Raw genomic sequence first — 22,069 nt, forward strand, 5'->3', positions numbered from 1 at the left:
TATATATATATATATATATATATATACTATATATATATATATAAAACATATATAGTGTGGAGTCAATTTTTGGCAGAAACTCTGAGCCTTTTGTATTTGGAATCGCCATAGTATGGAATCTTATGACTGAGTTCTGGGTAGACCTCAGTAAACCTTGATAGTCTATGTAGAAGCACCCACTAAGTGTTGATTGCTTGGTGGATTGAAATTCTTTCTTCACTCCTTCAGCATGGGTCCCCAGGATGATCTGAGGGGGTGTTAATCACACGTCCTTTTGCTGGAGCTGGTGAAACTATCTCATCAACTTTATGGGTAGCTTTGAGGGATTTTGATGTATTGGAGATGAACATGTCATTTTCACTTATGGATGAGGAAATTACTTGTAAGTTCAAAGCTCGTACGTTGGTCTGCACGTGCTAAAGAATGGTATCATAACAGCAGTTGATCTCCCTGTGCTATCTTCCAGAGATACATAGTGCTATGAGTTAGATTTATCAGAGGATACTGGGTTTTTGTGCTTCTGTTGTCAGCAAGGTTCATTATACTTTAAAGAGACACATGCCTTAAATTAAAAAAAAAAAGAGCTGATGAGTGGGCAGCAAGGAAAAGGATTGTTGTTTGTGTACAATAGTAACACAGGTCACTGTTTCTGCATTGAAGTGAGTGTCTACAAGTATGTGCTTAACTAGCTATTTGAGTAATCAGTTCTAAACTAGTTATTGGAGTAACAGGTTTAAAAATCTCATTTTTCTTAGTCTGACAGATTAAGGTAAAAGAAAGGGCATGTCTATGGTTATGCAGTTCCATTAAAATGTCTGTATTCCTCTAAAACTCAAAGGAGCAAATACCTTATTCACAAAATCTCTCATAATAATTGCAAGCTTATATTATTGAGGCTTTATGATTGAGGTTTAATGATAAGGTGACAGGTACTGTTTGAAATGTGTGAATTTAGGAATTCCAAAAACATTTTGAATCTTATTTTCTTAGTTTCTATACTCTGGATTCTCAAAACAGTTCTTAATACTTAAGAAAAATTAATGTCAGTTTTATAGAATGAAATTGCCATCTGCTTAAAAACTGCTTTTCTTTTTTGCTTTTCTCTAGTGAGCATTGACCACAGAGTGGTAGTTTATAGTTGTCATTCCATAAAGGCGTGGGCCACTTGATGAGAGAGAGGGTGATGGAGAAAACCTTACCGTTAGGGCATTAACTCTTTGAATGTTTCTTTTTAAATTATCTTGAAGCAAAATACAAATCATGGCATTATAAGGCACATTATGGAAAGTATCATGAAGCTCTCAGTGTCTTACTGGGACTCTTAAGCAGAAAGCTTCTTTTGTTGTTGTTGTTGTTAAGTTGGTCTTTGATCTTCCCAAATCTCTCCATCACTCTTCTGCCCCTTAACAAGTAATGCTTATTAAAGATGTACTTCATAGCTCATCATTCTATGTTGGAAAGATGTCAGAGTCCTTTCAAATTTTTGTTTTTCCCATGGGTAGGCTTTATAGTCAAAGACCTAACTGGTATTAGTTTTAAAACATTTTAGGGCAAGAGTTCCATTTAGAATCCCCCCGCCCCCAAATCTGAAACTAACCCCAAATGTGTATTTTGTTTGGGATTATTTAGAAATGGGACACCAGTGTGAAACGTCATTTTCTATATCAGTTGGAGGATTTTCCTTTCCATTAGCTGCTCTATTGCAGGACTTATATTTATACTAGTATGCTTTTTGGAATGAAATGTTAGTATTTTGCTACTAGAAAGTAGTATCCCATTCATTATGGGTGATGGTAGTAAATCCTAGTTGAACTGAGCCGTGCTAACAGAAGACCGCAGAGGTATTTGTTATTCCTCAGCAAGCAAACTTTCACATCTTTTAGTGAGAAATTGGAAGGATTAAAAAAGAAAGAGAAGAAAAAAGGAAAAGACAGGCATTTTTGGCTTAACATAGAAATATAGCTAGTATTTTGGTTTAACTGAATAGATACAGTCTGTATAACTATATATAATGTTATAAAATAGGTCACATATGTATGTAGAATTAGTTAAGAATGTTTGAATCCATTATTATGCTTAGAAAACAGTGTTCCCATTTCTTATGTGAAGTTCCCTGCCAGTGGTAAGGGAAATGTAAAAGGAATGTTTGCAAGTGTTCTTTGATTGGGGCCACTTTGGGCAGACCTGAGGCCTCATGCACCACCCACCTAACCTGCTTATGTTTGCAGCCAAAAGATGCCATTAAGGCTGCTGCTTTTGATGGGATCCCAGGGGGATCTGATTATTAATGTTTGCCAGACACAGAAGTATTGACATTCTCATGTTATCAGCATTACTATTCTAAGAGCCCAGTCATCAAGACCCCAGGAGACCTTGTTTTGATAACCACTGACGAAGGAGATAAAATGTGTAGCAGTTGTCGTTTTAGTAATGAACAATATTACTGCCTGCTTAGTTTGTAGCTTGTGTAAACAAATGAAAGGAAAACATAAGGAAAAATATTGAACATTTGTTAGCATTGATCTAGGTTGAGAGTTCCAACTTAAGAATATTGATGTGTTCATTCATAGACAGAAGGGGGCCAATATAAATAAGAACGTGAGGCCATGTCCCAGGACCTAGCAGAAACATGTGCAATGGATTAATCATTTGTGCTGGAATGGTTTTCTGGCTATAAATGAAAATCTCATTAGATGAAAGATTCCTATTTCCCTCATCACAAACATAGTGGGAACCAGATGAAAACTTGCAGATAACATTCTAAATCAGCAGCATCCTGGGGAGCTCCCCTTTGCCACCCTCCTAACTGTTGGTGGCAGGGTATCTTTCAGAGACAGACTGATCTCACCAATCTGTGCTATTTATAGAAATGGCAGTGGGGATAAAGGGGCCCTTTTGAGATTCTGAAAAAGATAGGAACATCGTCTCCAGGAAAAAGCTTATTCATCCAACATTTTGCAAATAGTTTGAAACTTATAAAAACCATTTCTAGATTTTATAGGATTAAGCAAACTTAATTAGTGGAGGCCAACCAAATTCAGTTCAGTTTAATTCAGTAAATCCTTCTTGAGTGCCTTCTATAGTATATGCTTGATGTGGTTGCTAGAGTCTTGAATTTGTGATGTCTGTGTCATAGTTATGTTTGAAGCAAAATGAATTTCATGTGTGTTGGATGCCAACAGTAGTACAAAGTCGAAAGGAGGGTGGCAAAGGGGAGCTCCACAGGATGCTGATTTAGAATGTTATCTGCAAGGAATACTGACAACTTTCCAAGTGCAATGCTATCATTTTGCACGTGAGGAAATGGGAGTCTAGGGAATTAAACATCTTTCCCAAGATCATAGATAGTTGCAGAAGTGGAACTGGCTGATGGTGTCTCATAACTATTTTAGTGTTATTTCCACTGTCTCTCATAATCTTTTTCTTCATTGTATGATTCCATTTATATGGAATGCCCAGGAAAGACAAATGATAAAGACAGAAAGTGGATTTGTGGTTGCCTGGGGCTGGAGGTGGGAATGGGGATTAACTGTATATGGTCATTAGAGATCTTACTGGGGTAATGAAAATGTTCTGACACTGGGTTATAATGATGGTTGCCCAGTTTGATAAATTTACTAAAAAGTATTGAACTGTTTATGGTTAGAATGGGTATGTTCAGAAAAGGTGAATTTTATGACCTGTAAATCATACCTCAATAAAACCTTGCTGTTCGATGTGTGTCAGTGGGCCAGCGGCATGAGGATTACCTGGGACGTGATTAGAAAAGAAAACCGTTCGGCCCTTCTCCTAACCCCTTAATGAAAAAAATAAGAAGAGCTGTAAGGTAAATAGTCCCCTGAAATATTTTGATGATGAGGGTGACGATGATGGTGATTTTGTTTAGCCAGTTTACTTTTAACTTTTACTTTAATAGAAAATACAGAAGTAAGCTTTACCCTAGCTCCTGTCAAAGCTTTTATAAATGTCAAATTTATGATGTCTGAATTCATATAATTTAACTGTATTCTCATTCTGATGGAGAATACTGGGTAGTTTTTTCTTGAGATGTAAAAGATTGCATATTGTTATAAAAATAAGTACTTTCATAGGTTTGAATTTGGGAAAAGGTATTCAGGTTTTAATGGAAAATTTAGTTTTTAAAAGGTTAAATCATTAAAAATGGTAAACACAAACCCTGTAAAAATATGCAAAATGCCTTAAAATGTTAAATGAAAGAAGTAGGATATAATACTGTCTTGTGTGTGTGTATTTAGATATTCGAAACTATTGATTCGAAACTACCTATTCTATGGTAGTCAATTGACTGTATGCTGACAACAGGGTAAAGAAGAAATGAACACACAACCTGATTTCATGTAGCTTCTAGTTTAATGAGGAAGGCAGCTGTTAAAAGAAATAATTACATAAGTTATTAATAAGCTACAATTACAATGTGTTAATAAGAAGAAGGAAGAAGTACTAGAAGAGAATCCAGACATAAAATTGAGTCTGGATTATGGGGGTTGGTTGTCAAGCAAAGCATTCTGAAAAGCAAAACGTAAGCTAAGTCCTGAAAGGAGATGAATGGGCTTTAGGGGAGAGGGGAGGGAAGCCTAGAGGGAGGAGAGCTTTCTCAGCCAGTGGGAGGAGCCTGGTGAAGTAAGATGCTGAAAGGAGTTGGTGAGATGCTAAAAAATAGCAAATAGAGAGTGGTTACAGACAAGAAGTCAAACCATGCATAGCCTTCTAAGTCCTGTGGGGGCTGTGGAGGGGGGGGCAGGTAGGAGAGAATGCAAGGAGTCACTTAAGAGGCTGTTGAAGTGGTTCAGCTGGGAAATAATGGTGACTTGGATTTGGGCATTACCTGTGCAGGTGGGAGAAGGCAGGTAGATTCAAGAGATGAAAGAATGGGTAGGCCTTGGTGATGAAGTCTAGATGAAAAATAGGAGAAAAGAGAACTGTTAGGTTTCTATGTAATATGATTACCATTCTATGTAAATTACAAAGAAAAATTACAGAAGAAATACACAAAAATAATGAGAGTTGGGTTAAGGTGGAGGGTTTATACATTATCTTCCCCTCTTTTTTAAAACAAATTTTCGTAAAGCTGATATTACTTCTATAATTAATGAAAAAATTTAACAAACGCTATATGATTGCTTATATTTACAGTATTGCTTAATTTATCTCTAGAGGGCTGCAATTACCTCAGTTCCATAATTTTCCCTTAATCTTTGAGCCTAGTGCATTTTCAAGAGATACGAATGATGTTTCTATCTCTTGGGACAAAAATCAACAATCTGATAAATCTCATAGCCTGAGAGTAATTCCTGTTAATTGTGCCTGCATTTTGCCTTTCTCAATTTCGTTATGTTACCTTCTAATTACATTCCTTTGTACTGTGTATGTTATTTGAGATTTCAGAATCTCCTTTCTTTGGGGCCAGTTGATCTGTGCCAGTGGCTTTGGAACACAGGTACACTCTTGTCGGGAGTTAATTGTGATCACATTAGCTAGGATAATGCAAAATGAGATTCTTCCTCATTATGGTTGGGTCTTTAAAAAGGTAAATATTAATCAAATATAATTCATTCTTAAATTCTCAATAAAAATATTATATGTGTGTCTGAAAATGGGTTTCTGGGCAAGAGCAGTGACAATCTATTAAGAAAATTGTATTATTAAAGCCACATTAAATAGTCCCTCTGGAAATGCTGAAGAACTTATGTGTTTATATAACCACTGAGTATTTGTGAAGCATATTTACATCTCTGCCTTGGATATAATAGATACTCCAAAATACTCAATGGGCTTATGAAATTTGGAGAATATTTAATTATTTTTTTTATAAAGGCATTTCTCTTTTTAAAAAATTTATTTATTTTATTTATTTTTGGCTGTGTTGGGTCTTAGCTGCTGCGCGCAGGCTTTCTCTAGTTGCGGGGAGCGGGGGCTGCTCTTCGTTGCGGTGCGTGGGCTTCTCATCGCGGTGGCTTCTCTTGTTGCGGGGCACAGGCTCTAGGTGCGCGAGCTTCAGTAGTTGCAGCACCTGAGCTCAATAGTTGTGGCTCGCGGGCTCTAGAGCACAGGCTCAGTAGTTGTGGCGCATGGGCTTAATTGCTCCGGGGCATGTGGGATCTTCCCAGACCAGGGCTTGAACCCGTGTGCCCTGCACTGGCAGGCGGATTCTCAACCACTGCGCCACCAGGGAAGCCCCTGGAGAATATTTAAAAGATGTTATTGTTACAGTGGCAAAAACCTTGAGCAATTAAAAATTCTTGTTGGGTCAACCCAAGTCTTTTTGAGATCATCATGCTCATATACAAAGCTTTCTGTTGCATGGAGTTTGAAAAACAGATTTTAAAATGCCTTCTGGTGACTTCCCTGGTGGCGCAGTGGTTAAGAATCCGCCTGCCAATGCAGGGGACACGGGTTCGAGCCCTGGTCCGGGAAGATCCCACATGCCGCAGAGCAACTAAGCGTGTGTGCCACAACTACTGAGCCTGCGCTCTAGAGCCCGCGAGCCACAACTACTGTAGCCCGTGTGCCTAGAGCCCGTGCTCTCCAACAGGAGAAGCCACCGCAATGAGAAGCCCATGCACCGCAACCAAGAGTAGCCCCCATTCACTGCAACTAGAGAAAGCCCACGCGCAGCAATGAAGACCCAACACAGCCATTAAAAAAAAAAAAAGGTTAAAATAAGTCTTCCTTGACTTAGATAGTAGTTTAGAACTTTTTTTACTTTATTACACTTTCTTTGGAAAAGTGTAATTTTTTTTACTTTATCATACTTATTTTGGAATATTGCAAAAGTTTTTATTTTTAGAAGAGTTTCATTAGTGGAATAGGTAGCCAAGGTGGAGTGGAAACAGGATGAGAATAGACCCTGGAGTCCTGCAAACCTGGATTTGAACACCACATTGACTACTTATTAGGAAAATATGTTACATTTTAAAAATTTTATTTTATTGAAGTATAGTTGATTTACAATGTTGTGTTAGTTTCTGGTGTATAGCAAAGTGATTCAGTCAGTCATACATATGCGTACATTCTTTTTCATATTCTTTTTTTTTAACATCTTTATTGGAGTATAATTGCTTTACAATGGTGTGTTAGTTTCTGCTGTATAACAGAGTGAATCAGCTATACATATACACATATCCCCATATCCCCTCCCTCTTGCGTCTCCCTCCCACCCTCCCTATCTGACTCCTCTAGGTGAACACAAAGCACAGAGCTGATCTCTCTGTGCTTTGCGGCTGCCATTATGGTTTATTACAGGATATTGAATATATCCTGTGCTATATAGAATCTCCCTGTGCTATACAGTAGGATCTTGTTGTTTATCCATTCTATATATAATAGTTTGCATCTACTAACCCCAAACTCCAATCCTTCCCTCCCCCAGCCTCCATCCCCTTGGCAACCACAAGTCTGTCTCTATGTCTGCGAGTCTGTTTCTGTTTCATAGGTAAGTTCATTTGTGTCATATTTTAGATTCCACATATGAGTGATATCATATGGTATTTGTCTTTCTCTTCTGACTTACTTAGTATGATAATGTCTAGCTCCATCCATGTTGCTGCAAATGGCATTATTTCATTTTTTTTTTATGGCTGAGTAGTATTCATTGTATATATGTACCACATCTTCTTTATCCATTCATCTGTCGATGGACATTTAGGTTGTTTCTGTGGACATTTAGGTTGTTTCCATGTCTTGGCTATTGTAAATAGTGCTTCTATGATCATAGGGGTGCCACATGTTTTATTTCTAGTGTCTTCAGTGTCTTGTTGGCATTTTGTGAGGATGTGGAATAGCAGTTAAAGCAAGAATTTGGAATTCAACAAAGGAGAGTTGGAATATCAGCCCCACTCTTTATTATAGGTATGACCACTGGGGCAAGTCACTTACTCTTTCTGAGCCTCAGTTTTTTCAACCGCGAAATAGGAAGGCTAATATTCTTCACAACGAGTTTTTAATTCATATAAGTTGTCAAAAAGCATTGCATGCTGTGTAGTGTTTGGCAAATGTTAGTTATAATTATAGTATCTTTCTTCTGAGGTCTTACCACATCGGGGAAAAGATTGTAAGTTTAATATACTTTTACCTTTTAAAATGTCACAAATTTGAGTTTAGTAATGAATAAATGATATTGAGCGCCTGTTATGTACTGGGCTCTGTTCCAAGTGCTTTAGAAACAGTGTGCGATCTAATGTCCACAGTGAATTGCAAGGCGGGGGGGTAGTGTTCTCCGTGTTACAGATCAAGACATTTAGGTGCACCCAGGTAACCTGACTGGCCCCGTGCTGTGCCATAATTGAGGGAAGATCCAACACTGAGCCTTGTTTTGTGTGATTCCAAAGCCATTGCTAATTTTTTCCACACTGACTCCTTTTTCTCAGTGTCTACTGACCAAAGTGTAGTTCAATTAGAGGGCAGTTTCGTATTTTGCTTTATGCTAATTGCCCCCCTGAGGCCCAGCGGTGAAGGGTCTATTGGATTGCCCATTCCTCAGCATTGACAATATGGCTGTATTATAGCCGTATTGCTAACATCAAGAGTCTTCAGTAGTCCATTTTCATATTTGTTAAGATTCCAGCATTTAGAACACATTTTGGACAAATGCTACAAAAGATATTTCATCTCAATGGCACATTTTCCTACCCACATAACCAATTTGCTCTTAACACAAAACACCTGTAGACTCTTTGGAATCATGTTAAAGATGGCTTGCAGCCCATTTTATAGTTCTTGTTTTGACTCCATGTATTATTCATCTTTCTAAGCCTTCTTGTTCATGCTAGGTAATGCAAAATGCCTTTCTCCTAAAGGCGTGATAATTGTCATAAAAATTATAGGCTTAATTAGCTTCATCGCTACTCCAGGGAACCCTAATAAATAACCCACATCTAATAGATGACACAAGGAAGTTAACTAATGGCTGCGAGAAGGCACTTTACATAAGCCCAGTATTCTTGACTTTTACTTATGATTGCCCTACAGTTCTTGGTAGAGAATAAGAAGAGTAGATTTTCCAAAGTGATTTCTTCTTTGAAAAATGCTAAACATTAACACACTTCAGTAGATGAACTTGTATAAGATTTTGATTTGGGGTTTGGTTACCTGGGGGCCATATCATTGGAGAGATTTTCTTTTCTCTCAGAATGTATCTGACTCTCTCCAGGAGCTGATAATCCTTTAAAAATCACGCATGCTTACAGGCTTCCACTTGAGATTTCACCAAAATAACATAGATTTTTAAGGCATAGCTCCTAGAAGCTGATTTCCTTCTTAGGTCATCACTCTCTTCTTCCAGCCAAGCATCTGTCATCAGATAGGAAGTGAGTTCAGAAGGACTACCTAACAGCCTTTAAAAGACCACGAGCACTATTATTCTGGGGATGACACACTTCTTTTCTATTCACAATTACCCTTGGTCAGGATGATCAAAATATGTGAGAAAGCATATGGCTCAGGAATTTGATAGTTTTTCCCCATGCATAAGCAAAACCCTTTAATGTTTACTGTTTAGTCATTTCCTGTGTTTGAAATGACCTTAATTGAACACTTTTATAATTAAAATGTAATTCTAATTAAAACAAAATTTAAAGAAATATAGCCCCTAGGAATTTATCAGTGGCTCTCCTTTCATCTTTATTTATCAGTTGTTACTAATTCTCTATTAGATTGCTAGTTTATTCTGAGTATTTTGAGAGGCCCTGGTCATGTTTGTGGTAGGAGCTTGTATGTTAAACACACATATACACGTTTCTTGTTGTTCTGTTTTATACTTCTCATACTAATGAAAATTCATCAACCATTTTAATTCAAATAATGAGCCCTCTCAGCTACCACAGACTGTATATGTATTTTCTCTTCTAATCCAGGGACCTAGACCATCTTTTCTTCTTTCTTTCTCATGTGGGTTTTTTTTTTTTTAAACTAATTAATTAATTAATTTATTTTTGACTGTGTTGGGTCTTCGTTTCTGTGCAAGGGCTTTCTCTAGTTGCGGCAAGCGGGGTCCACTCTTCATCACGGTGCGCGGGCCTCTCACTACCACGGCCTCTCTTGTTGCGGAGCACAGGCTCCAGACGCGCAGGCTCAGTAGTTGTGGCTCACGGGCCCAGTTGCTCTGCGGCATGTGGGATCTTCCTAGACGAGGGCTCGAACCCGTGTCCCCTGCATTGGCAGGCAGATTCTCAACCACTGCGCCACCAGGGAAGCCCTCTCATGTGGTTTTTTTTTTTTTTTTTTTTAAATTATTTATTTATTTATTTTTATTTATAGCTGTGTTGGGTCTTCGTTTCTGTGCGAGGGCTTTTTCCAGTCGTGGCAAGCGGGGGCCACTCTTCATCGCGGTGCGCGGGCCTCTCACCATCGCGGCCTCTCTTGTTGCGGAGCACAGGCTCCAGATGCGCAGGCTCAGCAATTGTGGCTCACGGGCCCAGCCGCTCCGCGGCATGTGGGATCTTCCTGGACCAGGGATCGAACCCGTGTCCCCTGCATTGGCAGGCAGACTCTCAACCGCTGCGCCACCAGGGAAGCCCTCATGTGGTTTTATTTTATTTTTTATTAAAAAAAATTTTATTAGAGCACCAGAATCAACTTAGTTTTGGGGGCTTTCTTACCACTTAGAAAACAGGATACCAGGTGTATAACTGGTATTACACTTGGCATGTTCCAGCAATTAAGTTGAAATTTACCTATGCAGCAAAGGTATCTCCATGGTTACTCTGCCAGCTCTTAGCCCTTTCGGCTTCAGACTGCTTTAATATAAAATGAAAGTTCTCTAGTGTTGCTAACTTGGTAATTTTTCAGATTCTAGTTGTAGGTGCCCTTTTGTCTTACTATTTTGGAATATAACAACTGGACAACCTTTCATATATAGACTGAGATTTGGTTTCTTTCCAATCACTCTGAGATCATCTGACAATGGTTATTGACAAAAGTAAAGAACCAGTCCCTGAAAAGGTGACTTACTGCTGAATACTACATCCAGCCTCAGTATTAAAATGCTTTTTGCCCCACACTGGTAAATTCTTGGGTTTTAACGTGGAAAGGAACTGTTAGAGGTCATCTACTTCACAGATGAAGAAAAACAAAGGAATTAGGGCTACTTAGCTTTAAAATTTTTCATTAGTAATTTTCATTCATTCATTCAACAAACTTTTACAGTGTCCCTACCCTGTGTGGGTTCTGGAGCTATAAAGTATAAACACAGTCTCAGCACTTATGGTCTCAGAGTCCATTGGAAGAGAAAGATTGACCGATAATTATCACAACAAGTAAAACCTTATATCATAAAGGCACATTCAAAGCACTCTGAGGCCACACCTTTGATTATAGATAAAGAGTTGACATAATAGTTTCATTTTAAAGAATAAGTAAGTATTTACCAGGCAGGGTAGGAAGAGAAGGCACCTTGGGCAGAGCAAACAGAGGTCAGGAAAGAGCACAGTCACTTTGGAAAATGCTTAGTGTGTTAGTGTTATGGGTAAATAGAACTTCAGAGTGAGGAGTGGTGAGGAACGGCTGAGTTCCCACTGTGGGGCCGTATTAGTGGGCACAGCTCACACACAGCTGGACATTCAGTTAGGACAAAAGGTAGGGCCCTGTGAGTTGTGCAAATATTGAAATAGTTCCAAGCTGGTTGATAAATAGCCATTGATCTGAGACCCCTCCCACTGTCCTGTTTCACCTCCCAGACCTCCTCACAGCTAGTACGTCAGCAATTAAAGAGTTGACACCCAGCTGGAGGCCTTTAGGGACCCCCCCCCCCCAGGCAGTAAGGGCAGTAAGACAATGCTGATTGTTAATTTTTTTGAGCATCTCTCCTCTTGTTCGCCATGGTAAAGAATGTAAACTTTATCCTACAGGGTAGAACTTGAAAACTAAATGCCTCCAGGGGTCAGGCAGGCTACACAGAAGTGAGTGAAGCAAGTGGGTATAAACAGCAGGAAGAGGTGAGGACTGTAGTGAATTGGAGGCATTCAAATTAATTTTTAAAAATTCTGTGTGAACAAATATGAATTAACGTTCGCTATTGCTCAAATTTTGCAGTAGAAGAAATAGGAAGCTACAGTAGGTTTTTTTTTTTGTGTGTGTGGTTTGTTTGTTTTTCAACTAGGGGAGTGATACAAGATTTATTTTGAAAAATATTGCCATGAGGGTTTGATGGACAGGGATTTCAGAAGACATGGAGACATAAGACCGAAAGCATGGGTTGTTACTAGTTCCAAGATCGGATAAGAAAATGCTGGCGTAGATTCAAAGATTTTGGGTCGTATATGAAAAAAAGTTTTCTTTGTATAAAAGAACAATAAAAAAGATTATTGGATTATTAAGGAAAATATGTCATTTCTATCTTAAAAAGTTTCTTGTACCTAAGGCACAGTGATACAGTGTTTTTTCAGGGAACTTTCTAGGTCTGGGATGCCCCAAAGCATATTAATTTAAGCAAAATATTTGTGGAGGAAAAGCAAACAAACAAAAAAACCCTGTGGGTGGTGAAATGGGGTGGAACAAATGCTGAAAGAACTCTTCAGTGTAACCAAGCAGGGGATTTGTATGGTAACATTAAGATGTTTTCAACAGTTCTGAGTAGGTTTTATTAATCAGTTTAACACATTTGAGTACACACTATATGCTAGACACTGTTTTTGCACAATTTTAAATAGGATTTGTTAATTCATTTATTGAGAGTTTACTATGTGCTCGGCATACTTGCAGGCACTGGGAATAAACTAGAGAACAAAACACACTATCCCTGCCTTCATGGAATTTCCATTCTAGGGGAGGAGACAGGCAATAAACTCGATGCAATATCAGGTTTGGTGAGCAAACCTAGAGGATGGATTGAGGCCAGGGAAGATTAGAGACTGAAACCAATTAGGTATGTAATTTCTGAGGAAATTCGAGTGTGGGGAAAGGTGATAACTCTACAAAACGTAATGGAAGTGAGTCTTCATAGACCTCAAATTAGCAGAACTTGGGATGGAAAGAATGGAAAGGGGGAGGGTTGAATGGAGAAATTCACAACCACTAAAATGTGAGTCTGGAGTGTTGAACATTTGTTGTAGCAAAAGTGATGTGCTAGGTTTTGATGAGCTGAAGTTGAGATTTTGGTGAGTTGTCTCAGTGTAGCTATTTCCTTAGATGAGCATTTCTCAAACGTTGGTGGTTGTCAGAATTACCTGGGGAACCTGACAAAATTGCAAAGGTCCAGAGCCTTTTCCTTCAACTAGCCTGGGCCTCTGTGTTTTTTATTAGCTCACCAGGTGATTCTGACACAGCAGAGTTTGAGAACCACTGGCTTAGATAACCAGACACAAGTCTGGAAAGAGGGATTGAGTTAAGGGCTGGAGATGTATATTTTAGAGTTTTTAAAAAGTGTTAATTGAGACTTGTGGATGGGTCAACTCTCCCAGCTGATGAGTATAAAGGGGGAAGAGGAGAAACTGTAGGACAATTGAGTGATTGCATATATGTAGTTGGTGTTTAGACAAGGAAGAGCCTGAAAGACAGACACATGAATTATTCAGTGTCAGGAAAGTGCAGAGAGCTCAGTTTCCCTTTAACTGGAATGTGGGCTCCATGGGGATAGAAACCTCAGGGTTACCTTACACCTGGCATTGTGCCCAGCACTTAATAGGCACTTAATCAATATTTGTTTATTGAATGAATCAATGTATGGCTAGCACAGAATCTAAAGAGAAGTTTTTAGGAGGATGTAGGCAATCATGTCACATGTAGTAGCCTGAGGTCAAGATGGCTGAAATTTACAGGATTGCTGATAGATTCGGTCAGAAGGAAGCTATTACTATAAAAGAGATGGGGTGATTAAGTGCAAGCAGGAATTTAGGCTCTGCTGTCATGTATAACATTGATCCTGAGCTGTTGATGAGCAGTGTAAAGGCAATAAGATAAGTATGTACACACATAATGCACATAACATATGATTATGTATACACAGGTATATGTGTACATGTTTGTATACCTGTGTGCATACATGCATATCTGTGAAAGTATAGATCTTTAGCCCTAGAGTGTTCATCGTGCCCTGTTGCTCTGTCGACGTCCTGTAGCTGCCTCCTTCAGGTTATGAATCTCGTGGGAAGGAGTGTCTCCCAGGAGTCTCGCAGGTTGTAGAGGGCTGTCTTTGGGCAGTTGGAACACAGACAAAAGCAACATAATGCTCTGGACATGTCTTCAATAAGCTGTGTAATCCACTTGCCACCCTCAGTCTTTCAGAGGTTGGTTGTTTCCCAAGAATAGGTGTAATTTCTAGAAATTGCATTAAAATATAAAATCCTGCTCTAAGATTTGTTAAAAGCTTTTTAATTCCAGGCACACATTTCCTTTGAAAGGATAAATCTTCATGTCATGAAGCAGAGATGCTTATTAGCCTGCTCTCTGTGATCTGCAGATTCATAGATGAAGCATCCAACCTTTCTTGGATTTTGAAATGTCATGTCCGACTGCCTCTTAATGAAGATTCATTTATCTCTTTTCACACTGTTAAGTACGGTCTATGGGGATAGACTTCTCTCAGTCCACAGGAATAGAGCCTATTAGTGCTAATGGAAGTTCTGCACATGTCTGCAGAGGTGAACAGGCATTGAAATAATTTATTGATACCTTTAGACTTTTACAGTCATTTTTATTTAGCTGCCTTAAGGATTTCAATGATGACCCCTTTTTGTCCCCAAATACTGTTTGACATTGATTGTAGGAATCTGGTGATGGGCCTGAGGTTGTAACTTTAACAGGTGTAAGTATTTCTTTCCTCTGTTTCAGCTGAGAAGTTTTGAGAGTGAAATATTCACAGCCATTGAGAGACCTCCAATTTAATTTCTCATCATGCTTGTTCTGTAGTTCACGTTAAGTCCAGAGTATTGAAGGAACGGAACAAGTGGACTTGTAGACATCAGATAGCTGGCCATGCTGTTGACCATGGCATCTCAGGATGCTCAGAACCTCTTCCAACCTCTCTCTTCCTGGATATCTCGGGTTTATGAAGCTCTCCAGCAAGCAGGAGATACGTTATCTGCTTTGCTGGTTAACTTCAACAAACAAGACTCTAAATTGAGTGACAAGCTAGACCAGGACTTAGATGATATTCAGATTCAGGAAACTTACTTTGAAGATGAAGAACAAAGCAATTGGAGTCAAGAGGACATAAATTCCTTGTTTCTTGAAGTGGATCATTTCTCCTGTTGTAATAGTGATTTGCAGGACTCTGCCCCAAGTTCAAGCCCCAGACTTAGCCAGCATGCAAAGGACTCCTGTTCCATAGTGACCCAGTGGCCCAATCAGACCCTTGATGACCAAAAGCCACCACATGTGCTTTCTTCTATGGCCGAGGAAGAACATCACCTTGAAAAGCAAAGGAGTGGCCTTCAACAGGGCTTTGACAGCCACCTTTCTGGTATTTTAGAAAACGTTAATGGAAAAATGCAAGGTAAGCTAGCCAGTAATCATTTTCTATGGGTTTGTCCAAAGGACATTTCTACTCATTTTATTTTTATTTGTTTTAGTTATCATTTGAATTTTATTTTTGTCTCTTATACCTTTCCACATACTGTCTTCTTTTTTTTTTTTTTTCAAACATCTTTATTGAAGTATAATTGCCTTACAATAGTGTGTTAGCATCTGCTTTATAACAAAGTGAATCTGTTATACATATACAATATGTTCCCATTTCTCTTCCCTCCTGCATCTCCCTCCCTCCCACCCTCCCCATCCCACCCCTCTAGGTGGTCACAGAGCACCGAGCTGATCTCCCTGTGCTATGCGGCTGCTTCCCACTAGCTATCTATTTTACATTTGGTAGTGTATATATGTCCATGACACTCTCTTACCCTGTCACATCTCACCCCACCCCCTCCCCATATCCTCAAGTCCATTCTCTAGTAGGTCTGTGTCTTTATTCCCGTCTTGCCACTAGGTTCTTCATGGCCTTTTTTTTTTTTTTTTTTTTCCCTTAGATTCCATATATATGTGTTAGCATACTGTATTTGTTTTTCTCTTTCTGACTTACTTCACTCTGTATGACAGACTCTAACTCCGTCCACCTCATTACAAATACCTCCATTTCATTTCTTTTTATGGCTGAGTAATATTCCATTGTATATATGTGCCACATCTTCTTTATCCATTCATCTGTCGATGGACATTTAGGTTGCTTCCATGTCCTGGCTATTGTAAATAGAGCTGCAATGAACATTTTGGTACATGACTCTTTTTGACCTATGGTTTTCTCAGGGTATATGCCCAGTAGTGGGATTGCTGGGTCGTATGGTAGTTCTATTTGTAGTTTTTTAAGGAACCTCCATACTGTTCTCCATAGTGGCTGTATCAATTTACATTCCCACCAACAGTGCAAGAGTGTTCCCTTTCCTCCACACCCTCTCCAGCATTTATTGTTTCTAGATTTTTTGATGATGGCCATTCTGACCGGTGTGAGATGATATCTCATTGTAGTTTTGATTTGCATTTCTCTAATGATTAATGATGTTGAGCATTCTTTCATGTGTCTGTAGGCCATCTGTATATCTTCTTTGGAGAAATGTCTATTTAGATCTTCTGCCCATTTTTGGATTGGGTTGTTCGTTTTTTTGTTATTGAGCTGCATGAGCTGCTTGTAAATCTTGGAGATTAATCCTTTGTCAGTTGCTTCATTTGCAAATATTTTCTCCCATTCTGAGGGTTGTCTTTTGGTCTTGTTTATGGTTTCCTTTGCTGTGCAAAAGCTTTTCAGTTTCATTAGGTCCCATTTGTTTATTTGTGTTCTTATTTCCATTTCTCTGGGAGCTGGGTCAAAAAGAATCTTGCTGTGATGTATGTCATAGAGTGTTCTGCCTATGTTTTCCTCTAAGAGTTTGATAGTGTCTGCCCTTACACTTAGGTCTTTAATCCATTTTGAGTTTATTTTTGTGCATGGTGTCAGGGAGTGTTCTAATTTCATACTTTTACATGTTCCTGTCCAATTTTCCCAGCACCACTTATTGAAGAGGCTGTCTTTTCTCCACTGTATATGCTTGCCTCCTTTATCAAAGATAAGTTGACCATATGTGTGTGGGTTTATCTCTGGGCTTTCTATCCTGTTCCATTGATCTATATTTCTGTTTTTGTGCCAATACCAAACTGTCTTGATTACTGAAGCTTTGTAATATAGTCTGAAGTCAGGGAGCCTGATTCCCCCAGCTCCATTTTTCGTTCTCAAGATTGCTTTGGCTATTCGGGGTCTTTTGTGTTTCCATACAAATTGTGAAATTTTTTGTTCTAGTTCTGTGAAAAATGCCAGTGGTAGTTTGATAGGGATTGCATTGAATCTGTAGATTGCTTTGGGTAGTAGAGACATTTTCACAATGTTGATTCTTCCAATCCAGGAACATGGTATATCTCTCCATCTATTTGTATCCTCTTTAATTTCTTTCATCAGTGTCTTATAATTTTCTGCATACAGGTCTTTTGTCTCGTTAGGTAGGTTTATTCCTAGATATTTTATTCTTTTTGTTGCAATGGTAAATGGGAGTGTTTTCTTAATTTCACTTTCAGATTTTTCGTCATTAGTGTATAGAAATGCAAGAGATTTCTGTGCATTAATTTTGTATCCTGCTACTTTACCAAATTCATTGATTAGCTCTAGGAGTTTTCTGGTAGCATCTTTAGGATTCTCTATGTATAGTATCATGTCATCTGCAAATAGTGACAGCTTTACTTCTTCTTTTCCGATTTGGATTCCTTTTATTTCTTTGTCTTCTCTGATTGCTGTGGCTAGGACTTCCAGAACTATGTTGAATAATAGTGGTGAGAGTGGGCAACCTTGTCTTGTTCCTGATCTTAGTGGAAATGGTTTCAGTTTTTCACCATTGAGGACAATGTTGGCTGTGGGTTTGTCATATATGGCCTTTATTATGTTGAGGAAAGTTCCCTCTATGCCTACTTTCTGCAGGGCTTTTATCATAAATGGGTGTTGAATTTTGTCAAAAGCTTTCTCTGCATCTATTGAGATGATCATATGGTTTTTCTCCTTCAATTTGTTAATATGGTGTATCACATTGATTGATTTGCGTATATTGAAGAATCCTTGCATTCCTGGGATAAACCCCACTTGATCATGGTGTATGATCCTTTTAATGTGCTGTTGGATTCTGTTTGCTAGTATTTTGTTGAGGATTTTTGCATCTATGTTCATCAGTGATATTGGCCTGTAGTTTTCTTTCTTTGTGACATCTTTGTCTGGTTTTGGTATCAGGGTGATGGTGGCCTCGTAGAATGAGTTGGGGAGTGTTCCTCCCTCTGCAATATTTTGGAAGAGTTTGAGAAGGATAGGTGTTAGCTCTTCTCTAAATGTTTGATAGAATTCGCCTGTGAAGCCATCTGGTCCTGGGCTTTTGTTTGTTGGAAGGTTTTTAATCACAGTTTCAATTTCAGTGCTTGTGATTGGTCTGTTCATATTTTCTATTTCTTCCTGGTTCAGTCTCGGCAGTTTGTGCATTTCTAAGAATCTGTCCATTTCTTCCAGGTTGTCCATTTTATTGGCATAGAGTTGCTTGTAGTAATCTCTCATGATCTTTTGTACTTCTGCAGTGTCAGTGGTTACTTCTCCTTTTTCATTTCTAATTCTATTGATCTGAGTCTTCTCCCTTTTTCTCTTGATGAGTCTGGCTAATGGTTTATCAATTTTGTTTATCTTCTCAAAGAACCAGCTTTTAGTTTCATTGATTTTTGCTATTGTTTCCTTCATTTCTTTTTCATTTATTTCTGACCTGATCTTTATAATTTCTTTCCTTCTGCTGGCTTTGGGGTTTTTTTGGTCTTCTTTCTCTAATTGCTTTAGGTGCAAGGTTAGGTTGTTTATTCGAGATGTTGCCTGTTTCTTGAGGTAGGCTTGTATTGCTATAAACTTCCCTCTTAGCACTGCTTTTGCTGTGTCCCATAGGTTTTGGGTCGTCGTGTCTCCATTGTCATTTGTTTCTAGGTATTTTTTGATTTCCCCTTTGATTTCTTCAGTAATCACTTCGTTATTAAGTAATGTATTGTGTAGCCTCCATGTGTTTGTATTTTTTACAGATCTTTTCCTGTAATTGATATCTAGTCTCATAGCGTTGTGGTCGGAAAAGATACTTGATACGATTTCAATTTTCTTAAATTTACCAAGGCTTGATTTGTGACCCAAGATATGATCTATCCTGGAGAATGTTCCATGAGCACTTGAGAAAAATGTGTATTCTGTTGTTTTTGGGTGGAATGTCCTATAAATATCAATTAAGTCCATCTTGTTTAATGTATCATTTAAAGCTTGTGTTTCCTTATTTATTTTCATTTTGGATGATCTGTCCATTGGTGAAAGTGGGGTGTTAAAGTCCCCTACTATGATTGTGTTGCTGTCAATTTCCCCTTTCATGGCTGTTAGTATTTGCCTTATGTATTGAGGTGCTCCTATGTTGGGTGCATAAATATTTACAATTGTTATACCTTCCTCTTGGATCGATCCCTTGATCATTATATAGTGTCCTTCTTTGTCTCTTGTAATAGTCTTTATTTTAAAGTCTATTTTGTCTGATATGAGAATTGCTACTCCAGCTTTCTTTTGATTTCCATTTGCATGGAATATCTTTTTCCATCCCCTCACTTTCAGTCTGTATGTGTCCCTAGGTCTGAAGTGGGTCTCTTGTAGACAGCATATGTATGGGTCTTGTTTTTGTATCCATTCAGCCAGCCTGTGTCTTTTGGTGGGAGCATTTAATCCATTTACATTCAAGGTAATTATCGATATGTATGTTCCTATTCCCATTTTCTTAAATGTATTGGGTTTGTTATTGTAGGTGTTTTCCTTCTCTTGTGTTCCTTGCCTAGAGAATTTCCTTTAGCATTTGTTGTAAAGCTGGTTTGGTGGTGCTGAACTCTCTCAGCTTTTGCTTGTCTGTAAAGGTTTTAATTTCTCCATCGAATCTGAATGAGATCCTTGCTGGGTAGAGTAATCTTGGTTGTAGGTTTTTCTCCCTCATGACTTTAAGTATATCCTGCCACTCCCTTCTGGCTTGCAGAGTTTCTGCTGAGAGATCAGATGTTAACCTTATGGGGATTCCCTTGTGTGTTATTTGTTTTTTTTCCCTTGCTGCCTTTAATATGTTTTCCTTATATTTAATTTTTGACAGTTTGATTAATATGTGTCTTGGCGTGTTCCTCCTTGGGTTTATCCTGTATGGGACTCTCTGTGCTTCCAGGACTTGATTAACTATTTCCTTTCCCATATTAGGGAAGTTTTCAACTATAATCTCTTCAAAAATTTTCTCAGTCCCTTTCTTTTTCTCTTCTTCTTCTGGTACCCCTATAATTCGAATGTTGGCACGTTTAATGTTGTCCCAGAGGTCCCTGAGACTGTCCTCAGTTCTTTTCATTCTTTTTTCTTTATCCTGCTCTGTAGTAGTTATTTCCACCATTTTATCTTCCAGGTCACTTATCCTTTCTTCTGCCTCAGTTATTCTACTATTGATCCCATCTAGAGTATTTTTAATTTCATTTATTGTGTTTTTCATCATTGCTTGGTTCCTCTTTAGTTCTTCTACATCCTTGTTAAATGTTTCTTGCATTTTGTCTATTCTGTTTCCAAGATTTTGGATCATCCTTACTATCATTATTCTGAATTCTTTTTCAGGTAGACTACCTATTTCCTCTTCATTTGTTAAGTCCAGTGTGTTTTGAGCCTGCTCCTTCATCTGCTGTGTGTTTTTCTGTCGTCTCATTTTGCCTATCTTACTGTGTTTGGGGTCTCCTTTTCACAGGCTGCAGGTTCGTAGTTCCCGTTGTTTTTGGTATCTGTCCCCAGCGGCTAAGGTTGGTTCAGTGGGTTGTGTAGGCTTCCTGGTGGAGGGAACTAGTGCCTGAGTTCTGGTGGATGAGGCTAGATCTTGTCTTTCTGGTGGGCACGTCCACGTCTGGTGGTGTATTTTGTGGTGTCTGTGGCCTTATTATGATTTTAGGCAGCCTCTCTGCCAATGGATGGGGTTGTGTTCCTGTCTAGCTAGTTGTTTGGCATAGGATGTCCAGCACTGTAGCTTGCTGGTCGTTGAGTGAAGCTGGGTCTTGATGTTGAGATGGAGATCTCTGGGAGATTTTTGCCGTTTGGTATTACGTGGAGCTGGGAGGTCTCTTGTGGACCAGTGTTCTGAAGTTGGCTCTCCCACCTCAGAGGCACGGCCCTGATGCCTGGCTGGAGCACCAAGAGGCTTTCATCCACACGGCTCAGAGTAAAAGGGAGAAAAAATAGAAAGAAAGAAAGAAAGAAAGAGGCTATAGTATAGTGAAGTAAAATAAAGCTATTGTAAAGCAAAGCTATACAGACAAAATCTCACCCAGAAGCATATACATATACACTCACAAAAAAAAGGAAAAGGGGAAAAATTAATATCTCCTGCTCCCAGAGTCCCCCTCCTGAATTTGGGCTGATTCGTTGTCTATTCAGGTATTCAACAGATGCAGGCACCTCAAGTTGTTTGTGGAGCTTTAATCCGCTGCTTCTGAGGCTGCTGGGAGAGATTTCCCCTTCTCTTCCCTGTTCGCACAGCTCCTGGGGTTCAGCTTTGGATTGGACCCGCCTCTGCGTGTAGGTCGCCTGAGGGCGTCTGTTCCCCGCCCAGACAGGACGGGGTTAAAGGAGCAGCTGCTTCGGGGGCTCTGGCTCACCCAGGCCGCGGGGAGGGAGCGGTACGGAGGAGGCGGGGCGAGCCTGCGGCGGCCGAGGCCGGCGTGACGTTGCACCAGCTCGAGGCGCGCAGTGCGTTCTCCCGGGGATGTTGTCCCCGGATCCCGGGACCCTGGCAGTGGCGGGCTGCACAGGCTCCCGGGAGGGGAGGTGTGGAGAGTGACCTGTGCTCACACACAGGCTTTTTGGAGGCGGCAGCAGCAGCCCCAGCGTCTCACGCCCGTCTCTGGGGTCCGCGCTGATCGCCGTGGCTTGCGCCCTTCTCTGGAGTTCGTTTAGGCGGCGCTCTGAATCCCCTCTCCTTGCGCGCAGCGAAACAAAGAGGCAAGAAAAAGTCTCTTGCCTCTTCGGCAGCTGCAGACCTTTTCC

The 22,069-nt window shown here is 39.5% G+C and overlaps 1 protein-coding gene across 5 annotated transcripts in view; it reads left to right on the forward strand.

The window, feature by feature from the left end:
• The window catches only part of SYT16 (synaptotagmin 16), a 259,391-nt gene that overhangs the window by 120,383 nt on the left and 116,939 nt on the right, over nt 1-22,069 (forward strand). For 2 of the 5 annotated variants that reach the window (XM_007192962.2, XM_007192963.2), the window contains exon 2: nt 14,785-15,448. The exons of the other annotated variants lie outside the window; for them this stretch is intronic. In XM_007192962.2, coding sequence (XP_007193024.2) covers nt 14,929-15,448 — 520 coding nt within the window. In that variant the 5' untranslated portion in view covers nt 14,785-14,928. The remainder of the gene's footprint in view (nt 1-14,784; nt 15,449-22,069) is intronic. 5 annotated transcript variants of the gene reach the window in all.

This window comes from Balaenoptera acutorostrata, chromosome 3 (genome assembly GCF_949987535.1).
Source record: "Balaenoptera acutorostrata chromosome 3, mBalAcu1.1, whole genome shotgun sequence".
Lineage (NCBI taxonomy): Eukaryota > Metazoa > Chordata > Mammalia > Artiodactyla > Balaenopteridae > Balaenoptera > Balaenoptera acutorostrata.